Source organism: Peromyscus leucopus, chromosome 12 (genome assembly GCF_004664715.2).
Source record: "Peromyscus leucopus breed LL Stock chromosome 12, UCI_PerLeu_2.1, whole genome shotgun sequence".
NCBI classification, from domain to species: Eukaryota; Metazoa; Chordata; class Mammalia; order Rodentia; family Cricetidae; genus Peromyscus; species Peromyscus leucopus.
The window spans coordinates 73,010,982-73,030,501 of NC_051073.1; the positions used below are offsets into that span (position 1 = coordinate 73,010,982).

The window sequence follows — 19,520 nt, forward strand, 5'->3', positions numbered from 1 at the left end:
GTCTTTCAGAATCAAAAATGGCTGAGACACAAGTACTGCCTAAAGCCCTAGAGGCTCTAACCCTGTGGGAAGATCCTGATGCTCTGTCTTCAAGCTCAGATGCTCCCGTGGTGTACCTCAAGGATGTCGTGTGTTACTTGTCCCTGCTAGAATCGGGGAGACCTCAGGATAAGCTAGAATGTAAGTGCTCACCTGACTAGGGCCTCAGCTTCTTCCCTGAGGAAGACCATGGTTCCTGTGTCGTTCCTTATACACTGGAGATGCATCTGGGTTCTGGGGAGGTTTCTCTGTCTCTTCACTAGCATTGACAATGTGTCCTAGGATCTACCCAGGTCACAGCACCCATATGGAAGTTGGGAAGGGCATCCGAGACCTTGGCCATTTGGAAGAGAGAGCTTGCTACCAAGGTCTCAGGATTTCTCTGTCTGGCAGGGCTCCTGAGTTTCTCTAAGCAGAAAGCTGTTGACTCATTCTGATCATTTTTTTCTTAAGAAAAGATACTCAACACCTGATCTCCCCCTATGTGAGCCCCAAACTCCATAACTATAGGACATCCTTCCTCCCTTCCCAGCCTCCCTATTCTTTCCCATTTTATTTTATTTTATGTCATTTCTTTTAAGGTTTCACTCTGTAGCCCTGACCATACTGGAACTTGCTATGTAGACCAGGAAGCCCTGAATCCCCCAGAGATTGGCCTGCCTCTGCCTCCTGAAAGCTGGGCTTAAAGGCCTATGCCTGCATACCAGGAAATCACTCTGTTCTTTCTCCCTCCCTTTCCTCTTTCCCCTTCCTTCCTTTCTTTCCCTTGAGTTCTAATAAGTCTCAACCTTGGTAGAATGTGTTTCCATTTCTCCACTCACCCCTTATACCCGAGCTCTTTGCTCACTAGAAGAGTTAGGTTTGGTTTTGCAACACTTCAAAGTCAGTTTCAAAAACACCTTCAGATGCTGGGGATGGTGGCTCATGCCTGTGGTGGATCTCTGAAGTCAAGGAAAGCCTGCTCTACACAGTGAGTTCAAGGCTAGCTGTAGCTAGAGTTTTTCTCTCCCGGCCTGGCCAAGCCCCAGCAGTCCCGTAGCCCACTTATAAAATAAACATACAGATGCTTATATTATTTAAACTGCTTGGCCATTAGCTCAGGCCTACCATTGTCTAGCTCTTACTCTTATACTCAGCCCATTTTTGTTAATCTATGTGTTGCCCGCCACGTGTTCCTTAGCTTTACCTGTTGCCTTTACATGATGTTCTCTGGATAGCAGGCTGGCATCTCCTCCTCTCTGTCTTCCTGTTCTCTCAATTCTCCTCTCTGCTAGTCCCACATATACTTCCTGCCTGGCTACTGGCCAATCAGTGTTTTATTTATCAATCAATCATCCACAGCAGCCAGCCAAGGCTGCGTAGTGAGACCCTGTCTCAAATATATATATAAGCACAATAAGAGCTAGGCAGCAGAGTGTGTAGTCTTGAAGAACTATCCCAGGATAACTTTCCTGGCCTCTGAAGCCTCTGGCATGCTTTTCACCGCCCTTACAGAAATCATCTTATATCTGCCTCTCTTGGGAATTCAAGGTGCAGCAAATAAATAACTTTTGTAGCAGAAGTCAAAATTCAGTTAGTAAGACTAGTCAACAAAACTTAAACTTTACCAAGAGAAGTATGCCAAAGGTTAGCTCTGCCAAACCCGAACTGGCAGCTTGATCATTTGCTGAGCTTAAACTCTCCCCTAGGCTGGAGGTGTTCAGGATGCAGGTCTTAAGTGCTAATTTGATGCAAATGTAGCAGATTTCTTTTCTGCTCTGGCTAAAGTTAAAAGTGAAATATCAAATTATTTCCAATAGTTAGGAGGGCTTTGAGTCTTAGGCATTGTGTTTGTTGATAGTTACCAAGGAGGATGTGTCAGATCCTACATGTCAGTGGTGCTCAGACTGACTTTTTCAAATAGAAAGGGGAAAAAACTTGTTGTTTTTTCAAAATATACATGTAGCTGGAGTTTTCTCTCCAGGTCCCGCCAACTAGCTCAGTCGGTAGAGCATGAGACTCTTAATCTCAGGGTTGTGAATTCATACCCCACGTCGGGTGCCACTTACAGATGTTTTTTCTTCTTGCATACATTACATCTCAACCATGGTTTCCTCTCCCTACCCTCTTCCCAGTCGTCTGCCCTTTCCCTCTCCCCCAGATTGACTCCTCCTCAGTTTCCCTTCAAAAGAGAGCAGGCCTCCCAAGGATATCAACCAAACATGGCATAACAAGTTACAATAAAACTAAGCACAAACCCTTATATCCATATCAAGGCTGGATGAGACAACCCAGTAGGAGGAAAAGGGTCCCTAGAGCAGGCAAAAGAGTCAGAGACATCCCCAACTCCCACTTTTGAGGTCCCACAAGAACACCAAGCCAAACATCCATAGATGCAGAGAACCTGGCTCAGACCCATCCTGGCTCCGTGACTGTTGCTTCAGCCTCCATGAGCCCCTATGAGCCCTACTTAGTTGATTCTGTGGATGGTGTTCTCCTGGTATCCTCAACCCCTCTGGCTCCTACAGTCCTTCTTCCCTCCCTTCCTCTGTGGGTTCCCCCAACTCCTGCTAGTGTTTGGCTGTGGGTCTCTGTATTGGTTTCCACCAGTTGCTGTTTGAAACCTCTCTGATGACAATTAGACTAGGCATCTATGAGTGTAGCAGAGTATCATTAGGAATCATTTCATTGAATTTTTTTCCCAGTCATCTTTGGTTCTATCCTGAGTCTCTGGGTTATCCAGCCTTTAGATCCTGGCCATCCAGACAGTGTCAGGAATTGGCTTTCTCTTGTGGCATGGGCCTCAAGTTGGATCAGTCATGAAATGGCCACTCCTACAACTTCTGTGACACCATTACCCCAGCACATCTTGCAGGCAGATTGTAGGTCGAAGGTTTTGTGGCTTGGTTGTCCCAGTCCCAATGCCAGAAGCCTTGCCTGGTTATAGAAGATGGCTGGTTCAGTCTCTATCTCCCATTACTAGGAGTCTTTGCTAGGATCACTCTCATAGATTCCAAGATGTTCCCACAGCATTTTGTTTCTACATCACCTCCCAAGTACCCCCCAATTCCAGTTGTCTCTCCCAGGACTCTCTCCCTGCATTCCCCCACACACACACCATCTGATCCCTCCTGTTCCCATCCCCAGCCACCCACAAAATCCCTTCCCAGGGTGACCTTCCTTGTTATCTAGCCTCTCTGGGTCTGTGGATTGCAGTATGATTATCCTTTCCTTTACAGCTAATATCTACTTATAAGTGAGTACATACCATGTTTGTCTTTCTGGGTCTGGGCTACCTCACTCAGGATGACTTTTTCTAGTTCCATCTATTTGCCTGCAAATTTCATGATGTCATTGTTTTTAACAGCTGAGCAAATGCTCCATTGTGTAAATGTACCACATTTTCTTTATTCTTCAATTGAAGGATATCTAGGTTGTTTCTAGTTTCTGATTATTATGAATAAAGCTGCTACAAACATAGTTGAGTGAGTGTCCTTGTGGTAGAAGGGAAAGTCCTTTGGGTATATGCCCATGCTATAACTGTATCTTGAGGTAGATTGAGTCCCAATTTTCTGAGGAAGCGCCATATTGATTTCCATAGTGGCTGTACAAGTTTGCACTCCCACCAGCAATAGAGGAGTGTTCCCCTTGCTCCACATCCTCTCCAGCATGAGCTGCCACTTGTGTTTTTGATCTTAGCCATTCTAACAGGTATAAGATGGAATCTCAGTTGTTTTGATTTGCATTTCCCTGATGGCTAAGGATAGTGAACATTGTTTTAAGTGTTTCTCAGCCATTTGAGATTCTTCTATTCAGAATTCTCTGTTTATATCTGTACCCCATTTTTAATTGGATTATTTGGTTTTTTTGGTGTCTAGTTTCTTGAGTTCCTTATATCTTTTGGATATTATCCCTCTGTCAGACGTGGAGTTGGTGAAAATCTTTTTCCAGTCTGTAGGCTGCTGCTTTGTCCAAATGACAATGTCCTTTGCCTTAGAGAAGCTTTTCAGTTTCATGAGATCCCATTGATTGATTGTTGTTCTTAGTACCTGTGCTATCGGTGTTCTGTTCAGGAAATTGTCTCCTAGGCCAGTGCATTCGCAACTTTCTTTTCTATTAGGTTCAGTGTATCTGGCTGATCCACTTGGACTTGGGTTTTGTGCAGGGTGATAGATATAGATCTATTCAAATTTTTTCTGCAGGCTGATATCCAGTTAAACCAGCACCATTTGTTGAAGATGCTTTCTTTTTTCTATTGTGTATTTCTGGGTTCTTTATCAAAAATCAGGTGTCTAGAGATATCTGGTCTTTGATTCAATTCCATTGATCAACCTGTCTGTTTTTATGCCAATACCATGCAGTTTTTATTACTGCAGCTCTGTAGTAGAGCTTGAAATCAAGGATGGTGATACCTCAGAAGTTCTATTTTACAGGATTGCTTTTGCTATCCTGGGTTTTTTCTTTTTCCATATGAAGTTAAGTATTATCCTTTCAAGGTCTGAAAAGAATTGTGTTGGAATGTTGATGAGGATTTTGCTGAAACTGTATATTGCTTTTGGTATGATGGACATTTTTACTATGTTAATCCTACCAATGAACACGGGAGATCTCTCCATCTTCTGATACTTCTTCAATTTCTGTCTTTCAACTTTTTTTTTTTTTTTTTTATTTTTCAAGACAGGGTTTCTCTGTGTAGTTTTGGTGCCTGTCCTAGATCTTACCCTGTAGACCAGGCTGGCTTCAAACTCACAGAGATCCACCTAGCTCTGCCTCCCAAGTACTGGGATTAAAGGCATGTGCCACCGATGCCTGGCTTCAATTTCTTTCTTAAAGACTTGAAGTTTTTATCATACAAGTCTTTCACTTGCTTGGTTAGAGTTACTTCAAGATATTTTATATTATTTGTGACTATTGTGAAGAGTGTTGTTTCCTTGGTTTCTTTCTCAGCTCATTTGTCATTTGTGTATAGGAGGGCTACTGATTTTTTTTTTTTTTTAGTTAATAAATGTCACTAAAGCTGTTTATAGGATTCTTGGTAGAATTTTTGGGGTCATTTATGTATATTATCATATGATGTGCAAATTAAAAAAGGGCTTCTTTCTTTCCAATTTGTGTCCCCTTGATCTCCTTTAGTTGTCTTATTGATCTAGCTAGAACTTTAAGTACCATATTGAATAGGTATGGAGAGAGTAAACAGCCTTGTCTTGTTTCTGATTTTAGTGGAATGCTTTACATTTTTCTCCATTTAGTTTGATGTTGGCCATATGCTTGCTGTAAATTGCCTTTATTATGTTAGGTATGTCCCTTTGATCCTCAATCTTTCCAAGACCTTTATCAATGAAGGAGTGTTGGATTTTGTCAAAGGCTGTTTTGGCATCTAATGAGATGATCATATGGGTTTTTTTTTCTTTCAGTTTGTTTATATGATAGACTACATTGACTGATTTTTATATGTTGAACCATCCTTGCATCTCTAGGATGAAGCCTACTTGATCATGGTGGATGATCTTTTGGGTGTTTTCTTGGATTTGCGAGTATTTTTGCATCTATGTTCATGAGGGAAATTAGTCTGTAATTCTCTATTTGTTGAATCTTTCTGTGGTTTGGGTATGAGGGTGACAATAGCCTCATAAAATGAATTTTTCAGTGTTCCTCTGTTTTTATTTTGTGGAATAATTTAGGGACTATTGGCATTAGCTCTTCTTTGAAAGTCTTGTAGAATTCTGTGCTAAAACTGTCTGGCCCTGGGCTCTTTTTGGTTGAGAGACTTTTAATGACTACTTCTATTTACTTGGGGGTTATCGATCTATTTAAATTGTTTATCTGACCTTTATTTAACTTTAGTATCTATTGAGAAAACTATGCATTTTTTCTAGATTTTTCCAATTTTGTGGAGTACAGGTTTTTAAAGTATGACTTAATAATTCTTGGGATTTCCTTGGTGTCTGTTGTTATTTCTCCCTTTTCATTTCTGATTTTGTTCATTTTGATATTCTCTCTCTGCCTTTTAGTTAGCTTAGATAAGAGTTTGTCTTGTTGATTTTCTAAAAAAAAAAAAAACCTCTTTATTTCATTGATTCTTTGAATTGTTCTCTTTGTTTTTATTTTATTGATTTCAGCCCTCCTGTTATCTACTCCTCTTCAGTGAGCTTGCTTTTTTGTTGTTGTTGTTCTAGTGTGCTGTTAAGTCACTGGTGTGAGAGCTCTCCATAGCACTTAGTGCTATGAATTCCTAGCACTGTTTTCATAGTAAGTTTGGGTATATTGTACATTCATTTTCATTGAATTCTAGGAAGTCTTTGATTTCCTTCTTATTTCTGCCTTGACCCAGTAGTCATTCAGTAGGAAGTTATTTGGTTTCCATAAGTTTGTAGGTTTCTTGTTATTTGTGTTGTTGAAATCCAGCTTTAATCCATGGTGGTCTTACAATGCAGGGGTTATTACAATTTTCTTCCATTTATTGAGACTTGCCTTGTGACTAAGTATGTGATCAGTTTTGAAGAATGTTCAATGGGGTGCTGAGAAGATGTATTCTTTTGTTTGGGGATGAAACGTTCTGCAGATATTCATTAGGTCCATTTTGTTCATAACATCTAATAGCTCCAGTATTTCTCTATTTAGCTTTTGTCTGGATAACCTGTCCATTGGTGAGAGTGCGGTATTGAAGTCTCCCACTATCAATGTGTGATGAGCAATGTGTGATTTAAGCTTTAGTAATGTTTTCTTTACAAACGTGGGTGCCCTTGCATCTGGGGCATGAATGTTAAGAATTGAACGATCATCTTTGTGGATTTTTTCTTTAATGAATATAAAGTGTCTTCCCCTGTCTCTTTTAATTAATTTTGGTTTGAAGTCTATTTTGTTAGATATTGGAACAGCTACAGCAGCTTGTTTCTTAGGTCTAATTTTCTTGGAAAATATTTTTTCTATCACTTTACTCTAAGGTAACATCTATCTTTGATGTTGAGGTGTGTTTCTTGTATGCAGCAGAAGGATGGATCCTGTTTTCGCATCCATTCTGTTAGCCTGTGTCTTTTTATTGGGGAATTGAGTCTAGTGATATTAAGAGATATCAGTGACCAATGATTGTTAATTACTGCTATTTTGTTGTAGTTGTTGTTGTTGGTAGTGTGTGTGTGTGTGTGTGTGTGTGTGTGTGTGTGTGTGTGTGTTTCCCTTCTTTGGGTTATGCTGGTGTGAGATTATTTATTTCCTGTGTTTTTATAGGTGTAGTTAACCTCCTGCTTTGGAGCTTTCCTTCTAGTACCTTCTGTAGGACCATATTTGTGGATATATATTGTTTAAATTTGACTTTATCATGGACTATCTTGTTTTCTCATTCTGTGATGATTAAAAGTTTTGCTGGGGCCCTCTGAATAGGTGAGACAGTTGATTGGCTTGATCAGTTTGGGAGGCATCTAGGCAGTGGGACCAAGTCCTGTGCTCAATGCATGAATTGGCTGTTTGAAACCAGGAACTTATGCAGGGACACTTGGCTTAGTCTGGGAGGAAGGGACTGGACCTCCCTGGACTGAGTCTACCAAGTTGATCACAGTCCTCGGGGGAGGACTTGTCCTGGAGGAGGTGGGAATGGAGGGTGGGCTGGGGGTAAGGGGAGGGCGTGGGAGGGGGGAGAATAGGGGAACCCATGGCTGATATGTAGAACTGAATGGTATTGTAAAATAAAAAAAAAAAAAAAAAAAAAAAAAAAAAAAAAAAAAAAAGTTTTGCTGGGTGTAGCAATCTGAGCTGGTATCCATGGTTGCTTAGAGTCTACAGGACATCTGTCCAGGCCTTTCAGGCTTTTAGAGTCTCCGTTGAGAAGTCAAGTATAATTCTGATTTGTCTGCCTTTATATGTTACTTGGCCTTTTTCCTTTGCAGCTTTTAATATTTTTTCCTTGTTCTGTATGTTTAGTGTCTTGATTATTATGTGGCAAGGGGACTTTCTTTTCTGATCCAGTCTATTTGGTGTCCTACATGCTTCCGGTACCTTTATAGACATGTCCTTTTTTAGGTTAGGAAAATTTTCTTGTGTGATTTTGTTGAATATATTTTCTGGGCTTTTGAGCTGAGATTCATCTCCTTCAATTCCTATTATTCTTAGGTTTGACCTTTTCATAGTTTCCCAGATTTCCTGGATGTTTTGTGTCAGGAGATTTTTAGACTTAACATTTTCTTTGATCAATGAATCTATTTCTTCTATCCTATCTTCAACACCTGAGATTCTCTCTTCTAGCTCTTGTATTCTGTTGGTGATGCTTGCATCTATAGTTCCTGTTTGCTTACCTGTATTTTCCATTTCCAGAATTCCCTCAGTTTGTGTTTTCTTTGTTGCTTCTATTTCCATTTTCAAGTCTTGAATAGTTGTACTGTTTGTTGAGTTTTTCTTGGCTTTCTTTAAAGAATTTATTCATTTTTTCCATTTTTTTTTTTTTTGGTTGTGTTTTCCTGGATTTATCCATTTCCCCTTTAGGACCTCTATCATCTTCATCAAGTTTTTTTTTTAATGGTCATTTTCTTGTGCTTCAGCTGTGTAGGAATACTCAGGGCTTGCTGTAGTAGGACAGCTGGGCCCTGGTGGTGACACATTGCTTGGTTGTTGCTGATGGTGTTCTTACACTGGCATCTAGGTATCTGGGTTTGGGATGATTATAGGTCTAGGTGCCAGTTTCTGAGTTTATCTACGTTGGATGTTTTGTTCCTTGTTTTCTGTTTCCTTCCTGGTCTTCTGGCTGGAGTGACTGTGGTTGAGTAGAGGGTCTCCACCCAAGTTGGGGGTTGGACTTCTGATGGCCAGGGTGGCCTCTGATTGAGCAGGAGGGGGTTCCACTCAAGCTGGGAGCTGGAGTTCTGGCTGCTGACATGGCCTCTGGTCCAGCCAAGGGTTTCCTGCTGGAGTTGGGGGTTAGGATACGGTGACAAGGAGTAGGGCAGTTGGGTGTTGGCTGGGCGAGCACTGGGGGAGCTGGGGGAGCACTAGGGGAGCTGGGTGAGCACTGGGGAGCTGGGGGAGCACTGGGGGAGCTGGGGGAGCACTGGGGGAGCTGGGGAGCACTGAGGAGCTGGGGAGCACTGGGGAGCTGGGGAGCACTGGGGAGCTGGAGGAGCACTGGGGAGCACTGGGGGAGCTGGGGAGCACTGGGGAGCTGGGGGAGCACTGGGGAGCTGGGAGAGCACTGGGGAGCTGGGGGAGCACTGGGGAGCTGGGGGAGCACTGGGAGGTGCTGGGCGAGCACTGGGGGAGCTGGGGGAGCACTGGGGAGCTGGGGGAGCACTGGGGAGCTGGGGGAGCACTGGGGGAGCACTGGGGGGAGGATGTCTGCAGGTGGAGGGCTGACCTGGGGTTCTAGCAACAGGCGTGTCCTCTGGTGGAGCAGGGAGCTTACACGGGAGTTGTGGGTCAGGATATGGTGACAAGGAGAGATGTGGCAGTTAGGCTGGGCAAGCACTGAGGGAGTGAGCGGGGTCGACAGGCAGAGGGCTGACCTGGGGTTCTGTCTAAGTGTTTTTTTAATATAGAAAATTCCAGAGAAAGGTGAGAGCTGGGTTCAGTGAACACCGTGTGTAAACCATCAGCACTAACACTGTTGTTCTGGTCATACTCTCCCGCCCACTCCCTCTGCTTCTGATTGTTTCAAGAAGATTCTAGAATCATGTGAAATAGTTCAGTATATACCTCTAAGATCGCACTTACGTGGAAGCCCAACACAACTGCCACGTTCAAATACAGTATTATTGTACTATTACCAAACATAGCTAACCTTCACATTTCCCCAGTTAGCCATGGATGCTCACTGTTTGGATCGCTTTCCCATCGATCCCATTACCTTCAGCTTCTTTGAGTTTTTGGTTCCTCTCCATCTTTAGCTAATATTTTTCCTTACAACCTTTGGTGCAGATAGGGCCATGTATTCAGCATTTTCATTGGTTTAAGTTTTTTATCCTATTAATCTAAATCATTTCCTCGTTTTAATGACTGAAAACAAGTTAAGTTTGAGAACTTAACTATTTTGAGAACTAAGCATGCATCTTTTTGGAAGGCATCCCTGAAATTCCACCTATTTTCAAAGCAAGAGTACCTCCTCTCAGCTCAACACCATATATTTATTTGCTAAACATTTCAAATCCATCTTCTCTCTCCTCCCCCCCGCCCCCGAGACAGGGTTTCTCTGTGTAGCTCTGCACCTTTCCTGGAACTCGCGTTGTAGCCCAGGCTGGCCTCGAACTCAGAGAGATCCGCCTGTCTCTGCCTCCCGAATGCTGGGATTAAAGGCATGCGCCACCACCGCCCGGCTCCATCTTCTCTCTTATTGTCAGTCTCGTGATAACCCTGGAAGGGCTGACCTGCTTATTTATTTCACATGTGAGAAAGTATGGGAAGGTTAAAAGAAACCTGTCTAAACATAGGTCACATGAACCCATTTTCCTAGAATAATACTAGTGGGACACTCTGACCTTCTTTATAGCACACAGCATGTACTGTGTGCCCCTGTCCAGAATATTCTGAGGAACCAAAGAAAGTAAGAAGGTTATGACCCTTCTTATAAAGAACTTAAACTCCAATCAGGTACATACCATGGGGCGGGGGCGGGGGGAGATACATGGTTCAGGGAATTTAAAACATCTGGAGGCAAATGATCATATAAGAGTAGCGTAGTATGACCAGACAGCCTGTGCTGAGAGACAACCAGGGCACCACCAGGAGGTGCACAGAAGAGAAATCGAGTGTGAACAGCATAAAGAATGGGGGTGGAAGGGAAGAAACGTTTAGCTTGCTTCCTGCCCTGCTTCCTTTTGAGGTCACAGTAATCCAGAGAGCACATCTCTGCAATTTTGGGTGAATGTAACTGTGTCAGTGGACACTTAAACTTTCGTCCCAGATCTTCCTTGTTTACTTCACCTCCCTGCAGCTAACAAGATATTTCCAAGCAGCATATCGACACTTGCTCCAAACTCCAAAACTTTTGAGACTTTACTTATGTTATAAGCACAAAAGTTCACATCTGATCTCACGTGTTAGATTGCAATCAAAATGGGATGCACTAAAAATATTACCTAAAATTTCCTGAAGGCTATGCATATAAGGTATATGAGAAATATAATATAATATTGCATTTAGATTTAGGTAGCAGCCACCCAAATATCTGATTTTATATATATGAAATACTCCCTAACCCAAAAATACCCTGAATCTGAAATGTTCCTGGTTCTTAGAACATTTGGGATAAAGGGTGATTCAGAAAAATTCAACATCTTGAATGTCCTGTGGCCTCTGCAGCAGCAACTGCTTTGTGACATCATTACTAAGGACAGGGTAGTTATCATTAAATGCATACAGCAGTATCTGCTGCCTGAGGAATGTCACATGTAAATGTTCACTAATAAAAGAAAATAAAGAAAAATAATTTATCAAGTGCTTTCTGCATTCTGAGACCTATCGATTGCCATAGCCATTATTATTAATCCTTATGATCACCCTAGAAGAAATCATTACAGTTTCCATCTTACAGATAAGGTGACTGATGCCAGAAGGAAAATACCCTCTTTGGTATCCCAGGAGCTGTAGTGCACACCAAGATTCTAACACGCCTAACTCTGCACTATTCTGTGTACAGTAGAGGCGAAGGTCTCGCTGTAATTTTGGTGCCTCTGCCCACTCAGCTACTGGACACGAGTTTTTAAGTCGTGCCCAGGTGACATGGAAAGATATGCATGCTTTCCAGGGAGTCTCACTTCTGACCTGGACCCTAGAGTCACTGATCAGAGAAGAGTCCAAAAGCCAGGCGGCCTCATTCTTCTCCCTGGCTTCACCCCTTCCCTAAGGAAGTCATACACTGTCCCTTAGGGGGTTAGCTGGCTCTAATGGCCTGTGCCCCAATGCTTCCCAGATCGAGGCTAAACACAGGAGTAGCAGAACATCAGCCACGCTGATTCCTGGAGGACACCTCAGGCCTAACCTATGTGTTTCTTGCAGTCATGTTTCGTCTCTATGATTCCGATGAAAACGGACTCCTGGACCAAGCGGTAAGCTTTCACTTTCAATAAAGCCCTGGGATCTGAGGGAGAGTAGAGAGAGCAAGGTACAGTGAGGAAAGCATCCAAACACCCCAGTTCCATCCCTACAGGAATTTCAGGTCTGGCTAAGGAATGCAGATCACCAGCAAGGTCCCTACCTGCTGCTTCCACAGAGTCAGCTTATAGAGCATGGACTCCAATTTTCCTTCTTCTGGACCTAGAAGCCTGGAACCACACAGTCTCAGGATAGGGAGATATTTTCATATTTTCATCAAATGTAACTTCCTTGTCCACAGACTTCCCTTGAAATTTCCTGCTGGGACCCAGGGGTCAAGAGGAGAGGATCAGAGAAGCAACAGGCCCTGGCAAGAGAAGAGGAAGTTACTGGCGAGCTTCCTATCTACCCAAGCTTAGGAGCTTAGGAGCCCAGTTCTGTCTGTTCCAAACCCTGTACCCTCACTTCATCCCTTCAGGAAGAGGCAAGAACAGGTCAGGACCAGAGAGTGAGAGGAAGGCTAGAGAGAGAAAAGTCTGAGAAAGAAGGAGGCCCTGGATCCAAGCCTTGTGGTCAGGACTCACTGCCAGGGCTTACAAATAGTAAGGCTCTGAGATTGAACTGGGTATGGCTGACGGAAACCAGAAAAAGAAAGGAAGGAAAAGAAAGAGGGAGGGAGGGACGGGGGAGGAAAGGAAAGACGGACAGAGGAAGTAAGTCCACTAGGCCAATGAGCCAACTCTCTCTACTCTGGTACCTTCGTGATAACAATGGTAACCTTGCATGTGACGGCAGCATTGCAGGAGATAACTGGTCCAATCCAGAATGATTTTAAAGATAAGGTTGGGGGGCAGAAACAAGTCTCAAGAGTCCTCTGACTCAGCTTCACCCCTGGGATCCCTGGCTGGTGAGCTCCCAGCTCCTTTGTGAACCCTCTGGGTGACCAAGAGGCCCGCCCTCCCACAATAACCGTCTCTCCACTGGGAATGAGCTGGACAGGGCCTCCTGCCTGCAGGCCAGGCGTGTGTTTGCTGGACAACACACAATAAGCTGGTATGCCCTCCTTCCCCAACCCAGGAGGAACAGAAAATAGGCTACCTTTTACATTGTCCCTTCCCTGCATCCCTCAGCTTCCGACTGCCCTCTGCTGCTAAGCAGGGCAAAGGAAACCCAAGTTACACGATGACCTTGAATATTTCCAAGTGCTATCACCCGTTACACAGAATCTCCTCCAAACCAAAGAGTCCTCGCTCTGCATTGTTCCTCATTAGCTGTTTTTAAATACCCACACTGGACAAGCTCCAGGTTTTCAACACCATTATTAAAATGTGGCATACACTAGAACCTGCCCATCCATTGCTTTAGGTATACAAATGTGGCCTGGCCAGGGTAGATGGGGACCTACTTCTTCCTGAAGTTAGACCACTCTGCTCCTGTTTGCACAGGTCCACAATGAGTCTAATTCTCAGTTCCTAAGTCTTGTTCGTCTCACAGACTCCTGCACCCCAGTAACTCACACACTCTTCCACTGAAATGTTCTACCCTCTCTGCTGCACCCATTCACTGCCTCATCCTGTGGTTTTGCTGTGGGTTACTGCCTCCCTTTGAGTAAAGGACCATTTACCTGCAAGAGGCTGAAGAAGAGGATCACAAGTTCACGTGCAGCATGAGATGGAAGAGGAGGAGAAGAATCGGGGCGGGGGAGGGGGCGAGAGAAACATACAGAGAGAATACGTACCTGTGTCAGGGCCTGCAGAGATTACTCAGGGGCGAAGGGTAAATACTACTCTTACAGAGGACCCAAGTTCAGTTCCTAGCACTCATGTTGGGCAGCTTACAATCACCTGTAACTGCAGCTCCAGGGGATCTGATGCCCTTTTCTGGCCTCTGCAGGAACCTGTACTCCCATACATACTGCAAAGAGAGAGAGAGAGAGAGAGAGAGAGAGAGAGAGAGAGAGAGAGAGAGAGAGAGAGAGAGAGAGAGACATACACACACACACACAAAATAAAGATAAAATGTGTCTTAAAAAGCAAATAGCAAGTCAGGCAGTGGTGGTGCACGCCTTTAATCCCAGCATTCGAGAGGCAGAGTCAGGCGGATCTCTGTGAGTTCAAGCCCAGCCTGGTCTATAGAGTGAGTTCCAGGAAAGGCTCCAAAGCTCCACAGAGAAACCCTGTCTCAAAAAAATTTAAAAAAAAAAAAAAAAAAAAAAAAAGCAAATAACTGTGAGGCTTGGCTTGCTGCTTAGATTAACCTTACATTCTACATAATGGAAATAACACTTTCCAGTTTGCCCACACAATCTCCTAGAACAATGTAACTATGAACATCTTAGGTAGTATCCATACATAAGATGCTAACTGACACCAAACATTTCCCCAGCACAGTGTTTCCATGGGTCCCTCTATGTACTGACTCACCAGCATCCGGCACATTGGTAGCATTTTATGTAAAGACAGGCCTTGGTGCCAAAGGGGTAATCCATCAGGCAAATTCCCCAAATTCTAGGCTCAGGGTTGACTCTAAGGCAAAGGAAAGAGGAGATACTGAAATAAAACTAAATCACAGTGCTTGAGCCAAGACCAACACAGGACGTGAACCTGACTCCAAAGGCAGACAGACAGATCCCTAGCTGCTAAGGTCTGGGAACGGAGAACAAATGATAGGAATGGGAGAGAGGCCTGTCTTCACCTGTATTTGAGGAAGTTACACAAAAAAAGGGAGGGAGGGAGGGAGGGAGGGAGAAAGGAAGGAAGGGAGGGAGGAAGGAAAAGAAAGAAAACAAGCTTCAAGATTCCCTATGGTTTTGGGGTCAAAGGACAGAATGGTGGGAGGAGGGAGAGGCTTGGAGTCAGTGCTCCAGGTGCTCCATGCAGCTCTGGCTTTCACATGCTCTGTAAGCATCTACTGTCCCCTGGCCTTTGTGGTCAAGACAAAGGAAAACCGCTGCCCTTGCGGGATGTCTGTGTATTGCACCAGCTCTTCCTCATGATTCACCCTGCCCACCTGCCCACCAGGTTTGATTTTGAGTTTTGCTCTTATTTTGATTAAAAACAAAACAACAACAACAAAAACTTTGGTTTTTCTTCCTCTGATGTTTTTCTCTCCTGATATTTTCTAGGAGATGGATCAGATTGTGAACCAAATGCTACATATTGCCCAGTATCTGGAGTGGGATCCCACGGAGCTCAGGCCTGTGAGTTTCTACAGACACAGTTCACTCCAGAGAGAGCGGGGCACACCTGGGGTGTGGTGTAATGGTAGGATGCTTGCTCTTGTGTGCCCCCAGACCATCTCCCCAGCAGCTCCTTTGGACCTCCCAATTCTCTAACAGGAAAGATGCTTAAGGCAGCAGGAGGAAGTCTAGACACGGTAGAAACCGCAGTTCCCCCGACCTTCCCACCAGAGACAGTTTTATGATAGGAATTCATAGAAGAGAGGGGGTAGAGCCTGAAACAGTTTGGGGCAAAGTTGTCCATCATCTGCTGCTCTTGTTAACTGCCCTGGCAGGCGCTATGATCCATGCATCAGATTAAACACTTTGTGTGCATTTCCGTGAACACAGTGGTATTATTTCCATTTTAAGATGAGCCACCCAAAGAGCCAGGATGAGTCACCTAAGGTCAGGGCAGGGCGGAGCTGGACTTAAACCCCGCTGCTTTTGTCCCTTACCGCTTCACTCACTCTGAATGGGTGAAGGGGAAATGGGTGGAACAGAAAACATAGCACAGGATCAACGAGAAAACAGAGAGCAGAGGCATCCAGAAAAGGATGGAAATGAACCATTGCTCTTTGGATCCCACAGATATTGAAGGAGATGTTGCAGGGGATGGACTACGACAAGGATGGCTTTGTGTCTCTACAGGAGTGGGTCCATGGGGGGATGACCACCATCCCATTGCTGGTGCTCCTGGGAATGGATGACTCTGTAAGTCAGTAAACTCACACTCAGTAGCTCTTGATTCCACATTGTTGCTAGTGTCTGCTCCAGACTTCCTGATGGGCAAGCCGTACACGCCAGGCTGGCTTCAGGGTGCTCTATATTTTCATCCCTTTCACTTGTCCATGCCCAAAATACACCCTTTGATTCACTATTGTTGGGAATGTTGTTGATGTTGTTGTTGCTGTTGTTGTTGTTACTGTTGTGCACACTGTAAGGGAACACAGAGCGTTTGCCTGTAAGACACATACTCAGCCAGGCTAAGTGCAAAGGAAACTTCCAGGCGAACCTCATGTTCTCATCAAGTTAGGTTTTAAGATGCTAGGACAGGGACCCGTAAGATGGCTCTGCACATAAAAGCACTTGCCACCGAGCCTAATAACCTGAATTCGACTCCCAGAACCCACGTGGTGAAAGAAAAGAATTAACTTCCTCGTCATCTGACCTCCACATGCCATGACACAAACGCTCACACCGCACCCTCTGCCAATCAGTAAGTGTCCTTTGAAACTAAACGAATTGGCGAAGGAAGGAAGGAAGGGAATGGGGGAATCGTAATCTGCTGCAGGGGCTTTCATGCGTGGACTCTGGTTAAGCAATCAAAACAGATCAGGTGGGTCCTTTTACCCCAATTTGTACAGATGGAAAACCAAAGTTCTGAGCAGGAGAGGAGCTAGGTTTTGTACCTATCTCCAAATTCCCAACACTTTCCAACACCCTACACCTTAGTCAGAGTGGCCAGAAGAAACCTTGGAGGGAATTTGGCTTATTCCTAAAGGATAGGAAAGATTTTGAGACCTTACTGGGTTTTTTATTTCGCAGGTGTGTGTGTGTGTGTGTGTGTGTGTGTGTGTGTGTGTGTGTGTGTCTGTCTGTCTGTCTGTCAGTCTGTCTGTCTGTCTGTCTGAATTAAACCAAAGGCCTCACACATTCTAGGTGACCATTCTGCCACTGGTCTATACCGCTATTCATTTTACTTTTTATTTTTTAGTCAAAGTCTCACTCAGTTGCACAGGCTGGCCTCAGACTTGCTCTATAGCCCAGGCAGGTCTTGTTGCTTGAACTTGTGATGCTCCTGATTCAGTGTCCAGAGTAGCTAGGTTTACAGACCACATACCAGGCCTGGCTTGATAACATGGTCTGGCTCTTAGGGTTATACGTAATATGACTGTCCCTTTCATTCTACAAATGGAGGTCCAGCACAGTAAAGGACTGGCCAAAGGCACACCCCTAAGCAGAGGCCCAGCTGCCGCACTCAGTGACATTGGGACCTTCGTGCAGTGACCTCTCGCTGAACCCACGTGCAAGAACCCACATGAGCTCAAAGAAGCCAAGTAGACTGTTGCCGATGCTCACTGGGCAGCGGATCGAAAGGGCAGCTCTGCTTGGTTGCTCTCCTGACACACTGTTGTTGGTTTGGTTTGTTCTCATTTGGGGGAACAAAACTGGGACCTTTTAAGCACAAGGAACCAATGTCTGTTCTCCTCCCCACACTGGACACGCTAATGTTCAAAGCACCACCAACATCTTGTATGGAAAGAGCCCACATTTCTGGAGGCAGCAGGTAAAGCCTGTGGATTTCTTCAGCATCCTTTCCAGTGTCCCCTTCAAACACCAAATCAGTCATAAATAGAACCAGAATTCACATCACAAAACGTGGGGAACAGAAAATAAATGTAAATTTCATTGATATTAATCAAAATCCTTAAAAATCTATTTTAAGTGTGTGTTAAATAAATTTTCAAATGAGTAATATCCGGGCCTCTAGAGAAAGCCCATCAAGTCTTGAATGGCCTGCTGCTTTCTTGCCGTTTTCACTCACACATGTGACCACTGAGAATCTGGGGCTCTCCGTATAAAGCAGTCTGTCTTCTGGTAACATTGTGGCAATGGGGCAAAAACCTGGCCAGCCACACGATGGCGCTACAGCCCAAGCAAAAGTTTTCTTTGAGGCCCTCAGTTCATTTGCCTCTTGGAGCTGGGGGTTTGTTGTGGGTGTGCGATTGGACTACGTGACTTAGACGATAGAGGTGTTTCCAGATAAAATGATGGTCCTTTAGTTGGTGAAGAACCAGATCTACTGACAGGGTGCTAAGTTTCCTTCTGCCCAGGAAAATTCTTATAGAAGGTGGTGGAGAAAAATGCATGCTGACTACTGACTCTCACTCATTCTTCCTATGGCACTGGCCTAGTGACAGAATTCCTGAATCTGTTTCTTGGTTTGTTTGTTTGCTTGCTTGCTTTTTAATCTGTAGACTACAAATAAACTTACTACTATTCCACTACATTTGTACCCCACAGTATTTGGTACAGATGAGGATCTGGCAGTGGACTGGAATTACATTCACCATCATTATTATTTTTTTGTTTTGTTTTGTTTTTCGAGACAGGGTTTCTCTGTGTAGCTTTGTGCCTTTCCTGGGACTCACTTGGTAGACCAGGCTGGCCTTGAACTCACAGAGATCCGCCTGGCTCTGCCTCCCGAGTGCTGGGATTAAAGGCGTGCACCACCACCGCCCGGCTCATCATCATCATCATCATTATTATTATTAGCATCATGATAAGTCCTTGGGGCAGATATCTGCCAAAAGAATGAGTAAATTGGTCTTTTTTGTGAGTTGCTACCCACCTGCAAATCTTCACACTTAAGTGGAGACCCTTGAATAAAGAGACCTTAACTCTGGACAACTCAGGTCTTGAAGAGGGTTTTCAAGTAGTAAGAAGACAAAAGTTAGGGGAATAGGTAAGAATTTGACAAAGAATGTGAACTCCAGGGACCACAAGACGTCTAGGCCCTGTAGCAGGCTGGCCACAGTGAGCAGTACAAAGGCATGAACCCCAAGATGTGAGGACTGGACTCCCTGTCCCTGACCACACATCCGACGTCACTTTACAACCACAGTTTTCACTGCCCTTCAGACCACACCCAGTGCTGCTCGGGATGGAATTCCTGAGAAAGATGCAGCAGGAGAGATGCCCCCAAAACCAGACTTAAGCCAGGTGCTGTACCAGGGCCTGGAACATGGAGGACCCCGCCTGCCAGGGAAAATGTGACCATGTAAGGGAAAATGTGACCATGTAAGGGGAAATGTGACCATGTAAGGCACAGCTCATATATGTTGTGACTGAGGATAGTTTTGCCCCTGAGCAATTCAGGAGAGAAACACTCATCCCTCTATAGCTCTTACTTTAGAATTGTTGATGCTTTAGTTACACAAATTTATTTACATGGAGTGGGTGGGGCTTTCCACCCACATGGTGTGCGTGTAGAGTTCAGAGGACGACAACCTTCAAGAGTTACCCTTCCTCTGCATCGTGTCGAACTCAGGTTGTCAAGTGCCTCCACCCACTGAGCCATCCCACCAGTCCTCATTTTAGTATTTTATCTGTTTCCAGAAAGTTGATATAAGCACACACATTGTGTGTGTGTGTGTGTGTGTGTGTGTGTATGTGTGTGTGTGTGTAGGCAAAACACTCATACATATAAAATAAAATAAATCTAAACATTTTTAAGTTGGTATAAGAAGCATATTATTAACCAGGTGGT

The 19,520-nt window shown here is 44.3% G+C and overlaps 1 protein-coding gene across 2 annotated transcripts in view; it reads left to right on the forward strand.

Annotated features, from left to right (window-relative positions):
* Dgkg (diacylglycerol kinase gamma) overlaps positions 1–19,520 on the forward strand; it is a 203,911-nt gene that overhangs the window by 72,457 nt on the left and 111,934 nt on the right. For both annotated transcript variants that reach the window (XM_028875222.2, XM_028875224.2), the window contains exons 6-9: positions 10–180; positions 11,995–12,044; positions 15,155–15,229; positions 15,839–15,961. In XM_028875222.2, coding sequence (XP_028731055.1) covers positions 10–180; positions 11,995–12,044; positions 15,155–15,229; positions 15,839–15,961 — 419 coding nt within the window. The remainder of the gene's footprint in view (positions 1–9; positions 181–11,994; positions 12,045–15,154; positions 15,230–15,838; positions 15,962–19,520) is intronic.